Source organism: Leuresthes tenuis, unplaced genomic scaffold (assembly GCF_036924035.1).
Source record: "Leuresthes tenuis unplaced genomic scaffold, fLeuTen1.0.hap1 SCAF_24, whole genome shotgun sequence".
Taxonomy (NCBI): Eukaryota; Metazoa; Chordata; class Actinopteri; order Atheriniformes; family Atherinopsidae; genus Leuresthes; species Leuresthes tenuis.
In genome coordinates, this window is record NW_027325378.1 from 7,742,743 (window position 1) to 7,766,256 (window position 23,514).

General features: G+C 40.9%; 3 protein-coding genes across 5 annotated transcripts in view; 2 read left to right on the plus strand and 1 right to left on the minus strand.

Annotated features, from left to right (window-relative positions):
* Positions 1–23,514, plus strand: part of LOC140284586 (E3 ubiquitin-protein ligase RNF31-like) — a 423,699-nt gene that overhangs the window by 394,215 nt on the left and 5,970 nt on the right. The window contains exons 1-18 of one of the 2 annotated variants that reach the window (XM_072378492.1): positions 8,440–8,618; positions 9,538–9,743; positions 11,592–11,738; positions 11,887–12,042; positions 12,137–12,193; positions 12,678–12,810; positions 14,749–14,910; positions 14,982–15,132; positions 15,212–15,363; positions 15,510–15,646; positions 17,369–17,611; positions 18,034–18,366; positions 19,084–19,269; positions 19,375–19,581; positions 20,697–20,870; positions 21,088–21,186; positions 22,090–22,179; positions 22,321–22,435. In XM_072378492.1, coding sequence (XP_072234593.1) covers positions 9,540–9,743; positions 11,592–11,738; positions 11,887–12,042; positions 12,137–12,193; positions 12,678–12,810; positions 14,749–14,910; positions 14,982–15,132; positions 15,212–15,363; positions 15,510–15,646; positions 17,369–17,611; positions 18,034–18,366; positions 19,084–19,269; positions 19,375–19,581; positions 20,697–20,870; positions 21,088–21,186; positions 22,090–22,179; positions 22,321–22,435 — 2,746 coding nt within the window. In that variant the 5' untranslated portion in view covers positions 8,440–8,618; positions 9,538–9,539. Of the gene's footprint in view, positions 1–8,439; positions 8,619–9,535; positions 9,744–11,591; positions 11,739–11,886; positions 12,043–12,136; positions 12,194–12,677; positions 12,811–14,748; positions 14,911–14,981; positions 15,133–15,211; positions 15,364–15,509; positions 15,647–17,368; positions 17,612–18,033; positions 18,367–19,083; positions 19,270–19,374; positions 19,582–20,696; positions 20,871–21,087; positions 21,187–22,089; positions 22,180–22,320; positions 22,436–23,514 lie in introns of those variants that run through there. The other variant, XM_072378493.1, reaches the window with a different exon arrangement.
* lsm5 (LSM5 homolog, U6 small nuclear RNA and mRNA degradation associated) lies at positions 870–2,921 on the plus strand. Its single transcript, XM_072378505.1, has 5 exons — positions 870–968; positions 2,226–2,321; positions 2,410–2,437; positions 2,522–2,594; positions 2,685–2,921. Exons 1-5 carry the CDS (start codon positions 923–925, stop codon positions 2,715–2,717), a joined length of 276 nt encoding a protein of 91 aa, XP_072234606.1. The 5' UTR covers positions 870–922; the 3' UTR covers positions 2,718–2,921.
* Positions 2,915–7,291, minus strand: psme2 (proteasome activator subunit 2). Of its 2 annotated transcripts, none has more exons than XM_072378502.1 (11): positions 7,072–7,291; positions 6,788–6,820; positions 6,627–6,689; positions 6,450–6,536; positions 4,979–5,030; positions 4,797–4,894; positions 4,643–4,711; positions 4,437–4,504; positions 4,284–4,338; positions 4,080–4,166; positions 2,915–3,270 (listed from the first exon to the last, which is right to left on the minus strand). In XM_072378502.1, the coding sequence occupies exons 1-11, from the start codon at positions 7,117–7,119 to the stop codon at positions 3,190–3,192; spliced, it is 741 nt and encodes a 246-aa protein (XP_072234603.1). In that variant the 5' UTR covers positions 7,120–7,291; the 3' UTR covers positions 2,915–3,189. The 2 variants fall into 2 exon arrangements, with proteins under 2 accessions (XP_072234603.1, XP_072234604.1); XM_072378503.1 differs by having other exon boundaries at positions 4,797–4,896; positions 4,984–5,030; positions 7,072–7,289.

Here is a 23,514-nt window from a genome sequence, read left to right on the forward strand (position 1 = left end):
CTTAAAAATAGCTTATATATCACCTAAAAGTAGCTAAACTATGTTACCTTTTAGCAGGACTAGTGCAAAGTTTATACCAAGTCAATTGTTAGTGTATGATTTGATTCGGTTACTGCCTTATTCACATAATATCAAGTCTAGAAAATGTAGAACTATATTATGAATAATCACTTTGAACTTATAATGCAATGAATTAGCATAAACACATATTTCTATAAGCCTGCAGTTAATTCAGTTTGTGTATTAAAGCAAATAACAAAAAGGCACATTTCTTTGCAATCATGTAATTTGAGTATGTTAAAGAATGATTAAACTCTAAATCGTGACCAAAAATGTATTTCATCTCCTTTGTGGTTTCAGTTAGAGTCCTCTCATGTTACTAAGCGGGGTTTTTAATGACTTCATATGCTGCACCTGTTACAAGCCCATTTTGGAGCTAATTATGTATTTTATACAGGTTTAACTTATAACCATTTTTAGGGGTTATGTTGTGAGAATGTCCTTTGAGAATTAACTAACTGTGGTCAATATTTACAATATTTTCTTTTCGAAAATAATTTGAAAACTAAAGCGATAAAACGGAAATCTTTAGGTAGGGAACCATCTTGATGTTTTATTAAATTCTGTTTTAATAGACAACGTATGACGTCATGTATTGACAGTTATAACCAAGCGCCATCATGGCGCGTTGGACTGAATAACACAGATTATTGCTCTCGCTTTTTGATAAATGAATCACATAATTTGTGGATTTTTTACCCCGGTTTAACCCATAATAGTCGACATATTCACCCAACAGATTATACCATGAAACAATAAAGAGGGTTGTTTTAAGATTGATTGACGTTTGATTGGTTTTGTCTGGCTCCTCGTACTCTTCTTTTGATTGGTTGTGTCTGCATGGAGCGTCATTTGAGCAAACATGGCGGCCCCTCAAACTACAAACCCGTCGCAGCTACTCCCACTTGGTTCGTAAAAATCTTAATTATGTTGGTTTTTCTAGAGCAGGTATTTAAAGGTAATATATGTATGAGTACAGCCGAGATGTAGAGGCCGGGTTTTGAAGTAAACAGGAGACAAAAAACTTTTGTTTTCGATGTTTTTTGGTAGGTAGCCTTAGCATCACGCCGGCAGGTAGCAGCTAAAGTTGCTTGATGCGCGTTATGAGGTCCGAAGTATGAACAAGACGTTGGTTGTTGTGTTGTTTCTGTGACAGACAAGTCCAGTTTCCAGCTGAACCCACTCTGCAAAGGAAAAGGAGGATAAAGCCGATAGACAGAAATATATTCGACAATTAAATTTAATATTCAATCAATTTGCATCAGAAAAAAATTATATTATAATTTCAGCTTCTAAATGAGTATTTAAGTTGTTTGTACCAATTCATAGATTATTTATTTGCATTTTAAACTAATTATAAATTTGTACATTAAAATTATATGTAGAATCAATTTTTTTCACTTTTTCTTTTATTCAAGCTCAGCCTTACTCAAAACAAATCAGTTTCTTTGATGGGTTTTTCCCGTTGTTACAGATATATAGGTATGATTAAAATTTACATAGAAGGGTAGATTAACAGTCAGCTTTGGTAAGGTTTAAAACAACAATGGTAACAGTTTGTTTAAATTGAAATTGTCAAATGTGTGAATTTGTATAATTTCTTTGTCTAAAACTACAAGTTAGAAGTCGATTGGTAGACAAACAAAACATCTGGCGAGTAAACATTTTTTTGCTTGTTTCATCTTTTTGTTTTATGTCAAACAGTTTCTCACTTTATTGAAGCAAATGACTGATAGGATAAGGAAATAACTTTTCATTGCAGCCCTAATATGAAGTGCTTTGCAAATGTCCTGATCCTCCCCTTATTTCTTTATTTTTCCTTGCAAGCAGCCTTATTTCCCCTATTTATTCGTTTTTCCTGTAATCTTTTAACGTGGTCTTTGAGCAGTAGTTTTTCAGGCTGTCTGGAAGTCTTTCAAAGTTTTCTTTTTTGGATAAAACTTGAGCCCTCGTGGCACCAGACATGCTGTACTTACTATTCATACTAAAGCTAACTGTGTGACTATATCTGAGCTGTACGTTAACCAATACGTGCATCTCCAAAAGTGACCCTAAACCGTGACCACAGAGCAAGACGATCAAAGAAAAGGAAAAACACTTCAAAGTAAGGAAGTGAAAACTGCAGAAACTGATGGTCCTTGTTTAATCCCACTTTCATCTCACAGAGCTCGTGGATAAATGTATTGGCTCTCGAATTCACATCGTCATGAAAACCGACAAAGAAATTGTCGGCACCTTGCTGGGCTTTGACGACTTTGTCAGTATCCTTTGTTTGAAAACGCCTGCTAGTCAGCGTTCTGCATTATTTCACTGTTTGTCCCAAATCTGGCCTTTAACTCCGAGTTTCAGACATGGTGCTGGAGGATGTGACAGAATTGTAAGTACTCGTGATGCGTTTCTTAAATGAACCTCTGGCCGCTTCTGTGATTTGCCTCGTCTTTATTTCTAATCTTTCTCGCAGTGAAATCACACCAGAGGGAAGAAGGATAACCAAACTGGACCAGATCCTCCTCAACGGGAACAACATCACCATGGTAGGAAACGATCACGAGGGTTTTCTTGGTTCTGATTGATCCCTGCCGCAGCTCAGAGTAATTCATGTGGGATCATTTTCTCCTCCGCAGCTCATCCCCGGTGGAGAAGGACCAGATGTGTAAATGCTCCGTTTTTGTGTTGTGGATAAACTTCTCTCCTGTGTTAACGTTCCTGAGTTCATTCTGTACTTAATGTTTTATCAATGTCCCCTCTTGTGCTTGCTGAGGGAGGAACATATTTTTGTAATAACGTGATTTTGTTGGATAAATCAAAGATGCATCCAGTTTTTGTTACGAATAAATCTGAGAGTCTCACGGTGTGAAAAAGGAGCTTTTCTTTCTTTATTCACCATACAAGTTAAATTTAGTGCAACTCTTAGACTGAATTGAAGTGTTACCATTACACAGCAGTAAGAAAACCAACATCCAGTTCATTTCATTCAGGTTTTTTTGGGACTGTAAAATGCAAAAATGAGGAAACTTCTGATAAACTAATGATTTATGACTTGTTGCAATGTGACAGCACAGGAAAAACAGCTGAGGGTCGTAGAATCTGTCCCAGTGGTTCCTTCAGAGCATCTCCTCCTCTGCAGCTTCAGTACATCGACAGCTTCTCCTCTCCTTTAGGGTTGGTCACCTTCTCCAGGTTTTTGTTGATGATGTCGTAAAGCTCAGCCTGAGGGGGGGTGAAAAACATTAATTTATGAGAGTGAAGTAGGTCCCAATGCAAACACAGCTGTAGCTACAACTTATTTACAGTTTCATACTCTCAGACTCTAAAATCATTCCTAGCATTTAAACTAGCATTCACCAGCTTTGCACCTTCACAAGAAAGCACAAATTCAAGACATTTAGCCTTTTAAATAGTTTCATGTTGTTGTATTGGTGCCCTCAGACCCTGTTAATAAAAAGAGTCAAATTGGGATCTGGAACGGAAGGAAAAACAATGAGGAAAGGACAGAAAATTCAACCCTCTGATTGAGCCGATCACAAGCAAACACATCCATGTACTGAGCATGTCTACGTCCCATCCTGACTTTTAAAGATAGAATAAGTTAAAAATAAGTCTGATGCAGCTGCCAACTGTGGGAATATATTAAAGAAGCTTTTCTTTTTAGCTAAAAATTGTAGTGAACTGGAAAAAATCCATCAGTGGCTTTACAGCTGAGCTCTGCAAGATCACAAATTAATCAGATTTATTTCACACTCCTTTAATATCAAAGCTTTCATGAAAACTTCTTAATCAAACGACCTCTCAGCCAGCTTCAAAACCTCCGTTATTACTCAGTGACAACAAAATCCTCCAGCATGTAAAATATGTCTCCAATTTTGGTTTATTTGGCACTCAGATGTGAATCATCCTCTTAACATGGAACCTGACAAGACTGGAAACTATATACGGTCTTTGAGGGGGTAAATGCGGGACAACTGTATTCTTTCATTTCTGTGTTGATACTCATACTTTTGTGAAGAGCCAAGACTTACGTAGAATCCACGGATGTCGAGGACGATCACCTTGATCTCTGAGAAGATGGCCAGGTCCTTTTCGTGGACAAGCAGGCGGTAGTCCATCTGTTTGTGGACAAGTTGGATTCCAATTCAAATCATAAGAAACACATCAAGGAAACGGTATATGTAATGATTTGTTGGGGGTGAAGAACATTCTGTCACCAAGCACCAATCACTCACCACATGAGTCTCTTTGGAGGCCTTGGCAACGGCGTCCCCCCTCTCTAAAAAGTACCTGAGTATTTAAACAGAGAAAGTCAAAACTGAGCACTAACAGGTGAAGAAACGATGGAAATTATCATTTTTAAAAGTCTAAAAATGCATCCATCTTACTTGTTGATGTTGGTCTGAAAACCTTCAACGTTGGTCTTCACGGCAGCGATTCTCTCCAGGATTTTCTCCTGTGGGTAAATAAAGGAAGCGTATTTGTTAAAGCATGTTTAAAACGCAAGCTCTACTGGACACGAGGCAATAAAAACAATACAAAGAAACAACTGTTAAAACACAAGCGAGGGTCAAAAGGACAGAAAGAAATGCACCTGGATGGCAACTCCAAAGTCATTTCCATCCTCTATTTTTGGAATGAGGTGCTGAATCCAGGAGGACACCTGCAGGAAAAAATAAATCCAGAAGAAATAAACACGCCCTGCTTCTTTTTACATAATCTGGGGTTAATAACTCAGGTTCACTTACAACAATGATGGTCTCTCTGAGAGCCACGATCTCTGGCTTCACTTTGTCTAGAAGCATCATAATCTTCTCATTGCCCTTGATGTAGCCACATTTTGGAGCTGAGGAACAAAGATGGCAGCTGTGGCTTTTATCCACACACATAAGCTGTTGGCTTTGACAAAAGAACAACAAAGACACTTTACCTTTCTTCTTCTTCTTCTTCTCGTCTTCTTCGTTCTTGTCCGTCTCCATTTCCTGGGAGATCATTTTTTGTGGTCAGAAACAGTTGGGCTTTGGATTCAAATCAGAACTCAGCGGATCACAGTATTATATTCCCTTTATTAAATAGTTTAGAAATCATATAACTGAATCAGGGCTAAAAGGTGCTGTTAAATCAGAGGGCTTTTACTCATCCTGAACTGATCACAAAGTCTCTGATTTAGATGTTTTTCTTGTTGTAAAAGCACATTTCATAGCTCTTCGTCAGCTGTAGAAAGTACCTGCATCTGATGCCAGACCTTTCTCTTCTATAACGGAAATTACTGAAGGATTGAAAAGATTAAACCGGCAGTCTCCAACCTTTCCTTTGTGGAGACACGGTAGGCTGCAGATATGGACTGTCGACGCTAAATTATGACCAGAGTACATTTTGATGCCCTGCTGTAGGTTTAGATGGTGGTCTTAAGCAATAGTTCTCCAGAGTTTTTCTTTGGACATTGGCTGCTTTTTCACTCCTTTTCAGTCTAGTCCTTGTACCTTGTTGTTTATTACGCCACTTAACTCTGAGTTATGAATCATTCCAGCAGAAAAAAGGCTCCTAACTCAAGGGATGAACCAGTGTTGTGTCGACACATAACAGACAACTTAGCAAAGAGCCAGTTTTAAGTTGTATCTTTAGGCACTTTGTTACTAGCAGCCTGTCACAAAGACACATCATTTGTTCCCATTTCTTTAGTTTCAGCTGTGAAAAACACCAAAGATAACAGTGTGACAGACAGAAAATAGACCAAATATTCACTTTAAAAATCATTAGAATTGGTCAAACTCTCTTTTTGCCTTAAATACTGTATTTACATTAATGTTTGCAAATGTTTCAATAAATCCCTGCAAATATTTCCTGTTTTTCCAGTCAACCGATAAAGAAATGGAGGGTGGGTCGAGGCTTGCTGTAAATATATACTATTAAACACAGTAATGTGAAAATTAGGCGTAGATGTATCTCAGTGTAATTAGGTAATTAGATGTAGTGAAACATGTGCTTAACACGTCACTGAGATCAAGTTTATCAGCAGAAGCTTCGTTGTTCTTGTGCTTCAAATATCCATATTATTGAATTTTAAGCTCTTTATAGTTGGAAAACTGCATTTGTATCCAAGTTTGTATATGTTTACAACATCTATTTTCTGTTTTCCTGGCAGTGCATGAAGAAATAAGGGGTGATTCAGGACTTTTGCACCGTTCTGTCGGTTCTATAACTTAGTAAACACGTGGTGCTCATGAGGAGACATTGAAGGTAAAGTTGTGCTGCTGTAACATGTTCTGGACAATCAGAAGCACAGGAACAGAGCAGTTACAACATGAAACACCCACACTGTAAGCTGTCTAACCAGACAATGTTCTCGCTTCACATTACAAATAAAAAACAGAGAGGATGCAGGCAGCAGCTCGTCTCACCTCGTCCTCTGGTGATGGAGGGTCTGGTATGGGGATGTCCAGAGGAGCCTGGAGTGAAGACAGGTCTGTGATGCTGAGATTGTCATCCTGTAAAGAAAAGAAAAGACAGAATAAGAGGGATGTAGATCAGTAACCTCGGGTGAAAAGCTTCTAGGGCTGGAAGTTATAATACTGAACCCTGAGCAGAGCGTCCAGCTGAATAATCTTCAGAGGGATGTAGTTAGAGAACAGATTCTCTGCCTGGAATCACAAAAAAACACAGAGAAAGTCACACGTGACGCAGAAAAAGGTTATTAGTCTACATGAATGTGTATGAGCATCATAAAGGACACACCGACCTCCTGATGGAGAGACCGGCGGAAGTTTTCCACCTGCAGAGGAAGGTAAACAGGACAAAGTGAACACTTTAGGCTGCTGACTCACGGTTGGATTTACTTTCGTTTTCACTCTCAGAGGGAGTTTCCGCCGCTTTTACACCAAAAAGCGACTCTTTTTAAACACATTAGTCGCCCGATATTTACACAGCCTGCGAAAAAAACCCGTCGGGACCAGACTTAGAGAGACAAGCCCGCATATGTTTGTACCTGTCCTGTTCATGGCACTTTTACCTCAACGGACTCACCTTGACTGCGTTCGCGCTGCTTATTTTCAGGGTTAAAGCCTTTGACATGACGGCGCAAACTTCTCTCGTTTATTAAGAATAAAATATTTAAATCCGGTGGGATTTAAATGGTTTTGAGAGGACTGCGGCTGCAGCAGAGAACAGCAGGTCTGCCTGGTGCTTTTTCCCTATTTCCTCATTCAGTTTGCTTTCGATTCAACTCGGATGGTGTAGTTTGCACCTCCCACTGTCTCCCTCCTCTGCCCAAACTCACTCGGCAAACTGCTTGAAGCGAGATTGCTACTGCGCAGGCGCACTACCAGAACACCAAATAGGCCAAAAGTAAGCCCACAAGTAGACTGGATTTACAGTAACCTGAAATGTGTTTCACTTTAATTAAAGGTGCCTGTAAGGTGTAAAAGGAGCCTGAAAACTGAAAGCTTTATCTCCCATTTTGGACCTTGAAATTCTGGAAACCACAAGTAAGCCTGCAGTTGCAGAGAGAGGAGGTCTTGTGGTGTAATAGGGAACTACAAGATCTTTAATATAAGATGGAGCAAAGCCATTAAGAGCTTTATAAGTGGAATGGAGGATTTTAAAAGGTGCATACTTTTTTAAGAAAAGGTAAAGCCACAAGAAATGTCATTGTACTTGGTTTAATTACAGTAAAGATGATTCTCATTCTGAAATTTTATCCTTAATTTCCATTGTAAACTGGCCAAAATGAGGAAATATGATATCTCCTGAAGGTACCACCACTCAGTAAATGGATCTGTTAAAGGTGACTGATGAGCAGGAGGGAGTGAGAAAACTTATTTTCAGAGTGTTTAAAGGAACACTTGAGAAAATCACAAGGCGTTCCCAGGCTAGATGGGATATGTAATCCTTTTGAGGGTGTTCTGGGTTTCCTCCCGGGGCCAAAAAAACTCCAAAGGGAGGCGACCAGGAGGCATCCTAAGTGAAGTCCTCACCCTATAGCTAAAGCTGGGCCCAGCTACCCTCCAAAGGAAACTAATTTCACTGGCTTGTATCTGTGACCTCATACTTTCAGACACTACCCTGATTTCGTGATCTCTGGGATGTAACATCATTCTCATAAAAACAAATTGTCACAGCCCTGAAAATGTACATGAATTTGTTGTCATGTTGAAGAAGTCACAAAGAGCCATTAAAAGACCACAAAAAGGTCAATGGCAGGTGTTCTAGGGCAGTTTTAGGCCCGGGAATGTGCATGACAAAGTAAATATACTTCAAAACGAATCAGCAGCACATAGGTTTAAGGTTGATAAACGTCTATAGTGTTGCTTTAAGTGTTACGTTTGTTGTTTTGAGAAAGACTGAAAATCCAGTTTTATTTTGAAATACGTTAGCATTAGACCGGAAGTAGACGTCAAACTGGAGTTCCGCATTTAAAGCTAGCTTTAGACGGTACCAGCGCAGCTCAGTTGAGGATTGGACCACAGGTGTGTCTTTTAAACACTTTATATTTATTAATAGCAACCCAACAGCCTTCTTCCTGGCGGCGGGAGGACGACAAAACCGTTAAAAGAAGCACAAGTTCAGATGAGGTCAGTAACGTAACTGAGCAAACGTAGCTGGTTGTCAAGCTGTTTTAAAGTTTCGGTTTCAGCTGATGTCAGTTATTATTGTCTGGTAGTTAATGTTTGGGTTTTATTTTTGCTTCAACACCCTAACACTGACATTTTGCATGGATTTCTTCTGTTAGACTGGGTGTTACTGTATAGCAGTTTGAAGGAGACTGCCATTTGATACTCCGCTGTTTACCTCTGATATTGTGATTAGCCTGGACTTTCCCTCCATGTCGTAATTATGTGAATTAAAAGTGAAATTGTTCAGGCTGACAGAAACCCTGCTTCTGCGCTGTAAATGAACATGACTCGTATTTAACCTTTGGTATTTAGCTGGCTGTAAATACCCTTCCTACTGACTGATAACACAGTTGGATTTGTGGATGTTTTCCTTACATATATGCACCCTTTTTCTTTATATTATCGACATCAAACCATTTAATACCCCTAAAAATGCTTTAAACAGCGTGAATTATAATTTTTATTTGGTATAGAAGTTGGGAGGATTAGAGACTGGCTTTAATTTTTATTTAACTTTTTTCAGGAAGTTAGACTTGACTATCGGTCTGGAAACTATTGGTTGATGAACATTGTTTAAAACACGAGTGTAAGTGACTGACAGGGTCTGACATAGTTTAGATTCCTCTTATGAAACCCTTTTGCTGTGTAAAATAGTAAGTTAGTTTATTTTCTTTAGTTGTATATGTTTTATTTGCTTTTTTCTTCTTTTTATACACTTTGATAATTTGATATTTCAAATAACCAGTTGTTTGGTCTGAACCCAAAACCTGACGTAAAACAAAGAAAAGCTTTTACAAACCCCGAACTATGGGTGCTTTTGAGTGACAAATCACTAGATTTTCATATCTTGAAATTGTCATCTTCATTTTTCTGACAGCAATGAGTAGCAGCCCTGCGTCCGTCCAGATGGACCAGGTCAGGAGCAGAGCCCAGTCGCTCCTCTCCTCCTCGGGTTCAGCACAGGATGCGAAAGCAGAGGTCCAGATGATGGCTGCCATCCCTCTGCCGTTGTCTGAGAAGTACCGGCACTTGCCAGCAGAAGTCATGCTGAGGGAGAACACGGCAGATTGCATTAAACATGAGGTAAAGTTCTCTTAGAAAGGATCCTGTGAAGCTGGTTGTGCTGTCTACAGAACATTACGGAGGGTCTTTTAAGTCCTTCCTAGTTACTTCTTCTCTTGATGAAGTCCACTAAGGGATTAAGAATAGATTTGCTTCTGTTTTTGATTCAAAGTAAAGAAAGCAGTCCACTCGCTATCTGCATAGAAATCTGAGCTGAACTCCCCTGGCAATCTAGGCCTATAGCAGCTTAACTATGGGATGTTTCGGGGTCACCTGAGACATCCCTAACTATAAGCTTTATCAAAAAGTAGTTTTAAGCCTAATCTTAAAGGTAGAGAGGGTGTCTGCTTCCTGAACCCAAACTGGCAGCTGGTTCCACAGAGAGGGGCCTGATAACTGAAGGCTCTGCCTCCCATTCTTTTAGAAACTCTGGGAACCACAAGGAGACCTGCAGTTTGAGAGCAAAATGCTGAAAATATTCAATTATCAGATCTTTAAGATATGGTGGAGCTTGGTCATTAAGAGCTTTATATGTGAGGAGAAGAATCTTAAATTCTCTTCTGAATTTAACAGGGAGCCGTTGAAGAGAAGCTAAAACTGGAGAAATATGATCTCTGCTGTTAGATCTCATCAGAACTCTGGCTGCAGCATTTTGGATCAGCTGGAGGCTTTTCACAGAATATGTGGGACAGCCCAATAATAAAAAATTACAGTAGTCCAACCTTGAAGTAACAGATGCATTGAGCAGTTTTTTTTTGCAGCACTCTGAGACAGAATGTTCCTGATTTTGGCAAAATTGCAGTCGTAGAAACCTGTTTTATATGTGCATCAAAGGATAGATTCTAGTAAAAAATAACTCCAAGGTTCCTCGCTGTAGTATTAGAAGCCAAGGAAATGCCATCGAGAGTAAGTATATAAGTTTCTTCCTGAAGCGCTCAGGTCCAAAGACAACATTTTTTTTACACATAAATCAGTATTTTGGCTACATGCTGCTTTTTCCCAAGAAATAGACACATTGGTCCGTTGGCTTCAGTTAGAATTGTGCCTTTTATCGCTTTTAGAGCAAGTAACTAAAAGTGACTCTGACTGTCTGCACTGAAACTCCCAGAAGTAAACGATTCCTCTCAATGAATGGATGGTTGGACTTATTTTTGGCACGAAAAAATGATTTTCCTGCCTTGGCGGGGGTTATTTGTTGGCCTTATGGTCCAGAAAAACAAGTGTTTGTTTTTGCTATTTACAAGCTGTGACAGGCAGTTAAAGAACAGAACAAAAGCTCCTTGACGCAGCTCCTTCTCAGTCCCAAAGAATCGCTCCAAATCTGGCCTCCAGTTCTCTTAAAACATGCGTTTCTGAGAGTTTTCTTCTATTATTGTATTTGACTCCTTTCGAAGAATTGTCACCTCTAATTCATTGTAGAAAGTCAGCAGTTAGTTGTTAAATGTTGGTTGTTCAGCTATCGTGAACTAACTGTAAGGAGGGTCTCCTGGGCAGCTGCTCTATTGTCATCAGGACCAAGAGTAAAAATGGATGAGGTGGGAAAAAACAGTCTTTGGTGGAGGATATTCTTTAAAACTGTGTACACAGCGTCATACAGCTAGTATGTATCAGAGGTAAGACCTCAAATAAAGAAACCAGGTCCTATTTATACCCTAAGGTACGTTTCTCTTCCTCACATGATTAAGGAAGGTCCAGACATTTGGTGCCATCTTGACATGTCATATGTTTTCTCTAAAGCTCCTAGCACCATATATCTAAAGGCTGACCCTTCCAAGGTCATGCAGCATCAATCAGGTCTGGTCTTGGGAGGTCAGGTTTCTCCCAAAACATACAATCACTAACGTTGCAAACGAATTGTCTCTGAATCAGGTTCTGGAGTCTTTGAGTAGACTGGTCAAAGCCTTGAGTATCCTGGAGAAGTACGGCTGTAACCTCACTGGTCCCGCCAGGCCCAGATACTGGAGGACCGTCAAGCACAACAACCCGGTCTTCAGAACCACTGTGGATGCCATCAAGGTGAGGAAAAGCCACTGTGAGCTAACTTGACTGCGTGGGATTAAGGACAAAAAAAACAATATTTCACATGATTACAAAAAGGTCTGAAGGTTTCTTACTTTTTTTAGAATTTAAAAGCAAGTATTTCATGTCTTCTTTACCTCCACAGGGAGGCCGGAGAGTCCTGTACCTCTACGGTTACACCAACCAGCAGATAGATGGCCTCAGTTTTCCCGATGAAATCACTGATCCAGATACAGGAAATGTTGCCTTGGTGACGCTGGAGGTGATGACCCTGCGCACAGAGGTGGACATGCTAATAAAGGTTTGTGTTTGCTCCTGAGAAAGTCCTAATTCATTCACCTGTTTCTGTGTAAACAAGCCACCATATTCCATTCCTGATATCTCTGTTTATTTAGGGCACCCATCCTCACCCAGAAAACTTCAAAGACATCATCCCATTTCTCATCCAGCAGGTCTGTACATGTTTCCAGTTGGAATGTAGCTGTTACTGATAGCAAATCTGACGCTAGACAATGCAACATTACAACAACTTTAATCTCTCCACATGCCAGCAAAATCTTGTAACTGCTTCACTATTTGAGCCCAGGCTGTCAGGATACAAACATACAGTGTTTCCAGTGTTTGCTGAATCCTGATGAACCACAATGATGAGTGTTTAGAGGAGAAATCTGTTGTCAATTTGGTAACATGCTCACTTGTGCTGCTGCGTTGTTAGTTAGCTAAAAACATTCAGTGCATGACCAGTAAAAACTGATTTCTGGCACTTAGCTGAGAGAGATTAGGAGAGTGCACCCAAATCTGTTCGGTTAAAGCAGAAACAAATAGGAGTAATGAAACACAAAAGAAATGTTGAATTATCATCCCTGTTCTTTGTCTGTTTACATTCACTCATGTTATTTCTCACGTGAGGAGTCGTGATTGTGTTTGTTCCTTTAGAATAAGCCGTCGGATGAGTCGGTGGCCACCGTGCCTGCAGAAGAGCAGCAGGGAGATGAACCTCGGGCACCATCTCCTTCGACCAAGCCTGATCCGAAGCCCCAGCTCCCACAACGGCCAAAACCAGCAACCGGTGAGCGGCTGCCATGACAGATTACAGTGGAAAGCGGGGAATTGAATTTTCCCTCCGCTCGGCGATGATTTGATCATTCCTGACTGCGTTTCCGTCCACAAGACAGCGCTGTAAATAAGCATCAATATTCAACACTTCCTGTTTACAACCAGACTAAAGAAGTAACCTAAAACTGAAGTGATGAGTGCTCCTCCGCTCTGACTCAACACCGGGAATATGTTTTGGATAAAAATGATCCCGTTGCGTGACGAAACTCGTTGGCAGCCGGGCTTCCAACCCACCTGAGTGGAAGCTGTCACAGGATTCACTGCCACCCACTCGTAGTTCATTTTCAGACTTTATGATTTCTTTTTAGGTCAAAACCTGTTTGATGACGTTTGTTTGAATCAAACAAAGCTGTAAGCCTTTTTTTTCCCCGTCTTGTCGAACAAACCTCCCAACTCGACGTGAGTTTCTTCTGTTTGAAATCTCAAACATTTGGTTTTCCTTACTACAAACTCAGATTGGCTGTAGGAGCTTTGAATTTTGAGCTGTATATTTTTTCTTTTGCTTTTAGACCGAGGCGCTCACATGGGAACGCCGTATTTATTTTTTTTGGTTGACCGCCATCTTTAGTGTTTTAATCGCTGTGATCATCTTTTCTTTGTTATAAACAACTTTGCGCATGTTGTGTGAAGTTGATCTTTTTTGTTAATCGAGTGACAAAAAGTATTTTTCAATCTCTGCGATTTTTCTATCAGCGAGTCAGACTTCAGCCTCTCGGTGAGTTAGTGTTACTTTTAGTTTGTTTCCTGAAGTCATGACAGTCACTTCGATCAGATCATCGTTTCTTAAGGATCGGGAGGCAACGTGGAGTTCAGTCTTTCCCAGAAACACTTCGACATGTGGTCCAGTGAATCCAGAAGCTGAACCGCCGGCCTTCTGATTGTCAGACGACCGCTCTTCCACCTGAGCTACGGCCACCCAACAATGTGTCGTTGAGCCACCTTTGTGGCGCAAACACCCAAAATGTGAAATCGGCTCTTTTCTGTTGTTTAAAAAGCGCATGTTTTACATACTTAACTTTACAATAAATGTAGTTTTTCCTGTTGTTTTCCACAGGACAAATTTCTACACACTTTTAAGATATATTTTTAGCTACATCTACCAAAGAAAGGTCACCACTTGTATTTAACCAAGTGAATGAGCAGGAGTTTGTCGTTATGTGCCCAAGCTGACAGTCTGAATATTCAGGTTTTTAGTCTTTTCTGATGACACAGGCGTTCTCCAAAATGATAATGTCAGGATTCATCAGGCTCAATCTGTGAAAGAGCAGTTCAGGGAGCATTAAACATCATTCACACATGGATGGAGCACCACAAAGGTCAGACTTTAACCCCGTGGAGAATCTTTAGGATTGACAGGAGGAATCTACATAGCAGTGTAAAGAGTCGTTCTCTTTAGATTCAATTTCAGACTAGATTCAGACTTGAAAAGTGGAAGTTTATTAGAGTCTCGTCTTCTATCTTTTAAGAGTTTTTCATAGAGGAAGAGTTAATACTGCTCTGTAAACAGCGTCCCTCTGCCTCGTAGGGTTTGTGGTGTGGTTGGTTTGTCTGTTTGTTAACAGGATTAATCAGAAAAGTTCAGGACTTATTTGCATCATGGGGCAAACGATTAAGTTTCGATGTTGATCTCTATCCAGGAATGTTTCCATCGGCCTGGGTGGAGCCATGCAGTCTCATGCTTCTCTTGTTTAAAATATGTAATTATGTTTCATAAAATTGTGGTTTTAGTTAGTTAGTTAGTTAGTCAGTTAGTTAGTTTACTTCTTTGAGCAGAAATGTTGCTTTAATGAACTGCTTATATGTTAAAGGTCACTGTTCGTTTTTAGACAAAATGGTTGGAAATTTGAGTCTGTTTACTAATCTGTGTTGAATTTCTCTTCTTTGTGTCCAGCCCCCCCTGCAGTGAGCGAGTGTAATTTGTGCGGCGGCGCTTCGTCTCTTCTTTGCCCGCCATGTGACAATCAACCTTTCTGCGACGCATGCGACGACCTCTATCACCGCCACCCCTCCAGAGCCGCTCACAAGAGAGACAAAATACAGAAACCCGAACAGGGTACGCTCGATTCCAAAGTGAACGCATCAAATGCAAAAGTTTGTTCTTGATTTCGTCTGCTGTCTTCACAGAGACCTGCAGCATCTGCGGCATCTCTGCTGTGCACACTCACTGCTCCACCTGCATCCAGAGGTTGTGTATGAACTGTGACAGGCTCTTCCACTCTCACCCTGACCGCAAAGGACACAGCAGGACTAATATCACACCAGTCAAAACATCCAGGTGGGGATTCGAGCTTCAAGCTGTCAAAGTCAGGTCGGCCTAAGATCAGGAGAAAATGTTTTTATCTTCTTTTTTCCAGTCCTTCTCTGTCACCTTGGCAGTGCGCTCACTGCACGACAGTGAACGAGATACGAGCTGTTCTCTGCACAACGTGCGAACGTCCTCGACTCTCCACGGCTGCATCCGCCGCTGTAGAAAGCTCCCCGTCGGTCCCAGCGTCGCCCAACGCAGGTGCGACTCTACTTTAAACTTTAGGGGCGAAGACATGAAAAGAGAAAGTAGAAAACAGAGTTTAATGAGAAATTGCGTGGTTTTTGTACTAAAACCGTTGTTTCATGGAGGGTTAGACTGAGTTTTGTTTGCGTCTGACCTCTCAGAGTGGCAGTGTAAGAGCTGCACCGTTGTGAACCAAGGCAGCAGCATCCTCTGTGAGGTGTGTGAGCGCCCTCGTCTGGCCACTCGCCCACCGGTCGTGCTGTCGAGCCCCAAATCTCTGCCTGACTCTGGATCTAAGGTTGGTCACGCGGTTCATTACAAAACACCCTTATGTTCTCGGTCTTTACTTTGCTCTCTTAGATGACCTCAGTCCTGCTGAATGATCGACTAAGCTTTAAAACACCAACTGACATGACATCGTTTATAGGAAAATACATAAAGTTCAGAGTCCAAATCAGCAAGTAGCTTTATGTAGGGAGAGTTTATTTTTATAGTGTCACTAGTTATTTAAAGTTTGTATTCATTTAGTTAGTACACACAATGTCATATCATCTTATCTGCTTTGTGGCCGCCCTCTCCATCTGTTTGCTCCTCTTCCTCTCTCTGTGCTCACATCGGCTTTTTATTCATTCAGAGAAATTCCACATGAAGCTGCTCTAATTCCCTTCTTTACTGTTTCTGTAAAACAGCTCAAACTGGGAGTTACAAGCAGCCCATTAGGTCTACGTGTTGTTTTCAAAGCATTTCAAGACCGTTTTCAAGACGGGGCTCTTGTGGGTTCTTATGGATGCAGAAAATAATTGGAAATGCTTGAATTTAAATGGGGATTTATGGATACAATGCTTCAAACTGTACTCATTCCTTAGTAATAAGTTATTATCTGATGCAACCATTAGCTGTTAAAATGAAGAAAGAGAAAAGAGCCCAGTTGATTTGACTGAATCAGCACAGCTTTATCCACCTCAGTCAGTGTTGACAGAGCCAGTCCAGTACAGCCATCCCATACTGCTTTTAGCTCAAGTTATTGGTCGTTTGTATTCAAAGAGCACAGATTTATTACCCAGTCTGTTCTCCATTTTGTGTGTTTGAGGTTGACAAAATTAGCGTTGCTATCTTATGATAATGACATTAAAAGTTCCTTTTTAAAGCACAGCCGCTCCCATATTCAGTAAAGAGACACAGTGTCCGCTTCATTTTACTTCTGTAAATCAAGAAGGTTCGTCAGTCACTCTGAGGCACAACAAGGAGATAGTCATAGCCATAGTCAACTTTTATTGTCTAAATCAACCAGTCTGAAGACCTAGTGAGGAGGAAGTGATGATGGAACCATTCCTATAGCTGCAAACTTGTCTGAAATCCAAATAAATCAGTGTGTTAATCAGTTTCTGCCTTAAATTAAATCCACTGTTACCAATGCTGACATCACCCAGCATTAAAGCCAACATGTCTGTTACTAATGGAGCATTTGTAAGAAATCCCAGAGCCTGGGGGCGCTAAATGCAACTTTTATTCCCCCTTAGTTTGTTTTAGGTGGGCCTCTTTTAGCAGATACACATTTTCACTGAGGATCTCATGATTTACCAGGACAACTTGTAGCAGGAAACGTAGGCAAAGAGGGGCAACAAGTTGTTTCTGCTGCAATCACTTTCTGACTGTGGACTCTGGGATTTTCAGATGTGTGTTTCTTGTTTTTTGATAATTTCTGACAAAATAATGTGTTAAAATAAAGTGTTTTGCCAGGCTAATAACTGTCCTTTGAAGAGATATTGCAGATAATCTGAATTAGTTAGAAAATAGTCCAGATTCCAACGATAATCTAATCTCTTTAGTCTTTCTAGTTCTCTATTAGAATGATAGAGAACACAAAGCAGGAGTTTACTGATGGGTAACACAAACATCGGTGGAGTGTACCTACTTTAATTGTTTACTTATTTTTATCTGTATAATTTCCTGCTGATTTTTTCCTTTTGTTTATTTTAAAATTCATATCGTGCATCGGTTTTCGTTCTTCTTCTCACAGTGGACTTGCCAGTTCTGCACTTATGTCAACACCAAGCCCTCTGCGGTGTGTGAGATGTGCAGCCTGTCGTGTAAAGACTCAGCTGGAGTTTCTCTCCCCCAGTCCCTCCAGCAGATGCCGTCTGTTGCTAAGGATCAGGCTCAGCCGGATGTGAGGCCACACCCGGCGCCCAGAGTCAACCTGGAGCTGAAGAGGCAGAAGACGATGAAAGACGACGGGCTGACCCTCATCAGCCAGATAAGAGTGGGGAAAGAATTTCACTCAAACACACCTGCAGTCACGCACGAGTCGTCATCCAATCAATGAAAAATGATTAGCTCCAGATGGTCTAAAAGCCAAGGTTTTCTTGGGGTCAAAACGGGGGAAAAGACCTGACCTGATTTATTGAAGGCATACTTGGAGACTTTTGAAAATAGCTCAGTGTGTTCCTGAAGCATATTTAAATGTATTTTTGTGACCTTTATGTTGCCGCCCACAAGGCGGGTCATAACATTAATAAAGGCTTTGTCCCCTGGGTACTACCGACTTGACTCCTAAGGGTTAAAAGCCACTTAAATAAATAATTGATCAATAAGAATAGTAGTTTTTGCATACATTTTGTGTCACTAGATTAAATCCCTTCAATAACAGCCTGTGAGAACATGCATCCTGTCTGTTTTTCCCAGGAGGCAGAGAAGCGAGGTGTCAGCCCGGAGGAGGTGTACGCAGCGCTGTGCATGTGCGGCGGCAGCAACGCTAACCCCTGTGACTGGCTGACATCAGAGCTGCCACACCTGCTGGATGAAATCTGCGCCATGGCCGTGTCCGTTCAGCAAAGCTACAAAACGAGAAACGCCGGGACACAGCTCGGCGTGGAGAGAGATGGAGGGGAGCCAGAGCAGGACGCCACAGGCGCAGGCATGAAGCTGTCCAGAGCCGAGGCCAAACTGGCCTGGCTGGCAGCCGGAGGAGACACGGAGAGAGCCGTGAGACAGCTGCTGAGAGACCGTCAAGTCAAGGTCACAAAACCCTAAAAGTCTTTTGATGGTAAACTGAACAGTTCGGGTACGGAGTCTGAGCAAGCATTTAGAAGCACCTTCTTGCAGCTTAGATTTCTGACAGTACAGGATAATTTAGAACTAACGCTATCTGTACTTTGTTGGGAGTGCCACATACCTTTGACCCTGAGAAAGGAGTTTAGATTCCAACGTTATCTTGAGAAGATAAAAAAAAAAAACGTTCAAACTGAAGACAGGAAATGAAAATATACCACTAAATGTAAACCATTGTGGAGTGTGAGAACATTTTGATTCAGAGTTACATGCATAGAGTTTTGCAGAGTTTTACTTTTTTCAAGATAAAACCAAAAAAATAACAATCTTAAATGCTTAACAAATTACTTAAACTGTTAATTAATAATCAAAGTATTTTAAAAACACCATTTTAAACTACTTAACCCGTCCATCATCTGTCTCCATGTTGCAATCATCCAAAAATGTACCTCGATAGATTATTAGCTTGTTATTAGCCTCCCTCATATGTTGCCAATGAAGCAGGAAATGTTTTTGTTTTTTTGTGTGTTTTTTAAAACACGGAAACATAAATGGAAATGTAAAATATAAGGAAAAACCAAAGGACAGTTTTTAGCATGTGGGAGCAGCTGGTTGAGTTTCCCAAAGTCCAAATAACGCGTTTGTTTTTGGCTCATTGACTGATTTTTCCCCTGTTGTGTTCAGATGAGGGAGCTTCACTCTCTGGGCTTCCAGGATGTGGCTCAGTGTGAGGAGGCCCTGCGGCAGAGCGGGGGTGAGGTGAGAGGAGCTTTGTCTCTGCTTCAGCGCCCTCTCCTGGAGCCCTTCCACCAGCGTATCTGGATCGACCAGCCCGAGCCGCCGATTGATCCCAAACACCCGGACAAACAGGTTAGACTGTGCAGCGATATTTTTAGGAGTGCTGACGTGAGCAGGACATGTTTGTATTTGTTTAATTCTGCACAACCTGCCTAATGTCTCCGTTTGCTGCTTTAGAGGATGTGCAGGCGTCTGTTGGCATTGTACGACCTGCCCAGCTGGGGGCGCTGTGAGCTCGTCCTGTCGCTGCTCCAAGAGCCAGGTGTCACCTACTCACTGGAGGATGTGGTGCAAGCTGTGAAAGAGTCACATGACAAAGACTTCATCAGGCGTCTCCTCAACAACGAGTGCCCCATCTGTCTGAGCATCGTCCCCCGCAGCAAGGTGGGTCAGCGAGGAGAGCGGCGGCGAATCAGACCGTCCGCCATCATGGTTTTAAATCTAAAAAGCTCAACTCGAAGCTGCTGTCAAAATGAACCTGTTTTCTACCATCTTTGACTAAGAATCTCAGATTTGTACGCATAAAGATGATGCAGGAAGGCAGTAAATCGAGAAAAGATGCGGAAAAAAAGTGTAAATCGTGTAAGAATTTGTTGCTTTGACTTGTATCCTACGGTGCCTCATTTAATGCCTTGTTTCCTCGTTACTGTGTGTTCACTTCTGAGTTAACCTAATTATTCATTCCTATGGGGAACTCGGTCTGCAAAACACCTGCCGTTTTTTCCCCTCCTCCAGAATTGGCATCAGGTACATTTAAAGAGGTTTAACTTAAGTGTCAATAAAAGTTGGCAGATGGAAAGTATCAAGAAAAATCCATTTTTAATAGAATGGGTCTTAGCTGGGCTTTCATACTGTGTGCAGCATCTTATCCTTAAAAAAATCAAATTATGACAAATACTTAATCCAGTGTTTATTTTATTGAACTAATCAGACAAAGTTGTACAAACTGGAATATTTAATCAGTAGCATGACCTCGTAATCTTTCCTCTTTGCCTGTAATAGAGACCATCCTTTGTTTGTTAATTTTAGCTTCAACCTCGGCCATTATAAGAGCCTAAGGACATACCGTAATCTTACATAACAAATTAACTTAAGAGAAAGAACAAGTCTCCTGTCAAGAATTTTGAGTTCGGTTGAAAATGGAAAACACCACTGGAAGAGTAACAGAGGAGGGAGACGTATAGATATCAGAAGTTCAAAATAATATACATGAACTCAAAAAGCAATGATAGTGCAGCACAGCAAAAAAGCCGAAACATATAAAGCATCATGTATTGGTGCATTTGGTTCAAATGTTTTAATTCTAACTCTGTAGAGACTGAAAGAGAACCTGACGCTCGCATTGGTGTCAAGAGTTTCCAGGAAATCAGCTCACATCCTCAAAAAAGATATTTTGGGCCTTGTTGGGGTTCACATGGGCGTAGTGACTCATCAGACCTGGACACCTGTGGGGGACACGACCACTAAAGCAGAGATATTTTCCCCCTCTCGTGGTTCAGATGCAGTCTCTGACGTCCTGCCAGTGCTCGGTGTGCCACGAGTGTTTCAGGCAGCACTTCACCATCGCAGTAAGAGACAGACACATCAGAGACATGGTGTGTCCCGTCTGCAGCGAGCCCGACATCAACGACCCCGAACAACTGGACAGCTACTTCTCTACGCTGGACATTCAGGTGAACTAGGAGAAGCAGCTTACCTAGATACGTAGAAACCAGGTTTAGATTCCCGATGAGGGGCTTGATCATCATTACAAAAAAACTAATTTCACATCTGTGACCTTTCTAAAACTCAGTGTGGAAAGCTGAGTTTATCATGACGCTACATTTAAAAACAGGAAATGAACTGCTGAAGGTTGAGGAAAAAAGCCTTGTTGTTGTTGTTGTTTTGCAGCTGCGGGACTGCCTGGAGACTGAAGTGTACGACTTGTTTCACAAAAAGTTGACCGAGCAAGCGCTGATGAAAGACCCAAAGTTCCTGTGGTGCTGTCATGTGAGTTCTTCCTAACACCAAAAACCGGTCCACTCGTTCCTCTTTGCCTCTAAATCTGCCCTCATCATCTGATTTCCTCCTCCACCCAGAATTTGCATTCCATGCTTCTCATACTTTTGATGGAGTCGAGTAACTAAATGTCACAAGTTGAAAAACACAATCAGACGCCAAAGATGTGCTGCTTTGGATTGTAACTTGAATTAAAACGTTTCTGATGGTGCTCTCAAATGAAGACTTTCATTTATTAGTCCTTTTTAAACTGTGATCCCTGTTCTGTTGCTTATACACATCATGTTTAATGAATGATTCAGATAGATAACGAGTGAGCTTTGTAATTAACTGGCTGTTTATTTTATTAATTAGTTTTTTGTGATTTGCCTTTATCTTGTTTTGCCGAAACAATACGTACTCGTGTAACTGTAATTATGTGACAAAAAATCCTCATGAGTTCAATCATCTCTGGTCTAAAAGCAAGAAACTTCTTGAAAGAATCGATCTAATAGAAATTTAATAAAAGGCAGTAAATTCTTAGACAAATCTACCAGTTTTCATCTTTATATTTCATACCTTTAATAGTTTAATCGTGAAATAATCAAAAAGTGTTTTGTGTGTCGGTTTGTTAGCTGTTATCAGCTCATTCCTGCAGAAAATCTTTTGTTAAGGTGCCAAAAAAGTCTAAATCTTTCAATTGAAAAGTTTGCTGCAGTCCTCCTGTTGGTCAAAACAAAGCTGCTCACCTTGTTTATGTTTTAGTTTTGAACTTTTCGTTGTTCTTCAAACTGCAGAAGGTTTAAACCTGTTGAATAAATGGCTTTAATGGCTGAAAATCTGTTGTGGAATTTGCAAATGTTCAACATAACAGATGGCAGTGTGGTGTGTGAAATGTGTTTCTTCCTCCCTCAGTGCACCTCCGGGTTTATCAATGATGGAGACCAGCTCAAGGTCACCTGCCCGTCATGCCGCAAGAGTTTTTGTGCTCAATGCAAAAAACCTGTGAGTATAACCCTTATTAACATCTCCGTCATGTACAGGAGTCCTCGAGCTTGTGTAACTGTAGATAAGAAATGAAAGAAAAAGCCTCTGATGTTCAAAGCAGGAAGCGCTCAGCTCATTAAACCTTATCTCTGGTCCCAGTGGGAGCCTCAGCACCAGGACGTCTCCTGCGAGGATTTCCAGAAGTGGAAGAGGGACAACGATCCGGAATACCAGAAGCAGGGCCTAGCCGGGTATCTGAGAGACAACGGCATCAGTGAGGCTCGCCACAAACGTCACCTGAAACCAGTTTCTTTTCAGTTCTTTGTCCCTCATTTGTGTAATCATTGGTCAGCCTCACCCACCTCAGTGTTTATACACTGTATATGCTTGGATCATCAAGCATGTTGTATAAGTCAAACCACTTGTACAACAACCAGAAACTTTTCCTTTTTTACAGTAATGGGCTGAAGTTTTGAGCCACTCCTCATTTCTTTATATGTAGTAAAAAAAAAAGTAAATAGATGATGTGATTTTATTGAAACATGTGCAGACTTAACTGAAATGCATCCTATGAGGCAAAAACAGTTCTAAAGAACTTTAAAGTCAATATTTGGTCTGAACCCTGAAGTTTTCTGTCATTTCTTTAAGTAGTCTTCAGGAATAGTTCGTCAGGACATCCCAAAGCTCTTCTTTGGATGTTGACTGGCCTTTGTTCTGTTCTCTGTCAGGATGCAAATAAAGAAATGGGAACAAATTATGTGTCTTTGTGACAGGCTGCTAGTAACAAAGGGCTAGTAACAAAGTGTTGTGTCAAATTATGTGTCGACACAACACTGGTTCATCCCTTGAGTTAGGAGCCTTTTTTATGCTTGAATGATTCATAGATCAGAGTTAAGTGGTTTAACAAACAACAAGGTACAAGGACTGGACTGAAAATGATTGAAAAAGCAGCCAATGTCCAAAGAAAAACTCTGAAAGACTTTCAGAAAGCCTGGAGAACTGTTGCTCAAGACCAATTTAAAAGATAATAAGAAAGTCTGGCTGCTTGGAAGGAAAATAAAGAAATGAGGGGAGGTTAAAGACTTTTACTGTGAACTTAATTCTCTTTTTCACTTCCATTCCATTAACTTCACTGATGCGAGCGAAGCAAAATTACATTAAAAAAGTGGCATCAAAACCCATTTTGGCTTCAGCAATAAAATAAGCAAGAATGATCACCTTTTTAACTACGTGGAAACCCCCCCCCCCCAGACAATTTAAAAAGGTAATTAAAGTAGAATCGTTTTATTTACCTCCAGTGTGGACAGAACAGCATGCAAATGCTGCATAAAAGTCGGGTATCAATGATGATAA

What these genes read in the sequence shown, in the direction of transcription:
- psme2 (XM_072378502.1), bottom strand. Translation starts at nt 7,119, where the DNA reads ATGTCAAAGGCTTTAACCCTGAAAATAAGCAGCGCGAACGCAGTCAAG. An exon ending in GCCGGTCTCTCCATCAGGAG is followed by an intron (nt 6,690 to 6,787) that starts GTCGGTGTGTCC and finishes TTGTGATTCCAG; the next exon opens with GCAGAGAATCTGTTCTCTAA. An exon ending in CTCCATCACCAGAGGACGAG is followed by an intron (nt 5,031 to 6,449) that starts GTGAGACGAGCT and finishes ATGATCTCCCAG; the next exon opens with GAAATGGAGACGGACAAGAA.
- lsm5 (XM_072378505.1), top strand. Translation starts at nt 923, where the DNA reads ATGGCGGCCCCTCAAACTACAAACCCGTCGCAGCTACTCCCACTTG. An exon ending in GGGCTTTGACGACTTTGTCA is followed by an intron (nt 2,322 to 2,409) that starts GTATCCTTTGTT and finishes TCCGAGTTTCAG; the next exon opens with ACATGGTGCTGGAGGATGTG. An exon ending in CTGGAGGATGTGACAGAATT is followed by an intron (nt 2,438 to 2,521) that starts GTAAGTACTCGT and finishes TCTTTCTCGCAG; the next exon opens with TGAAATCACACCAGAGGGAA.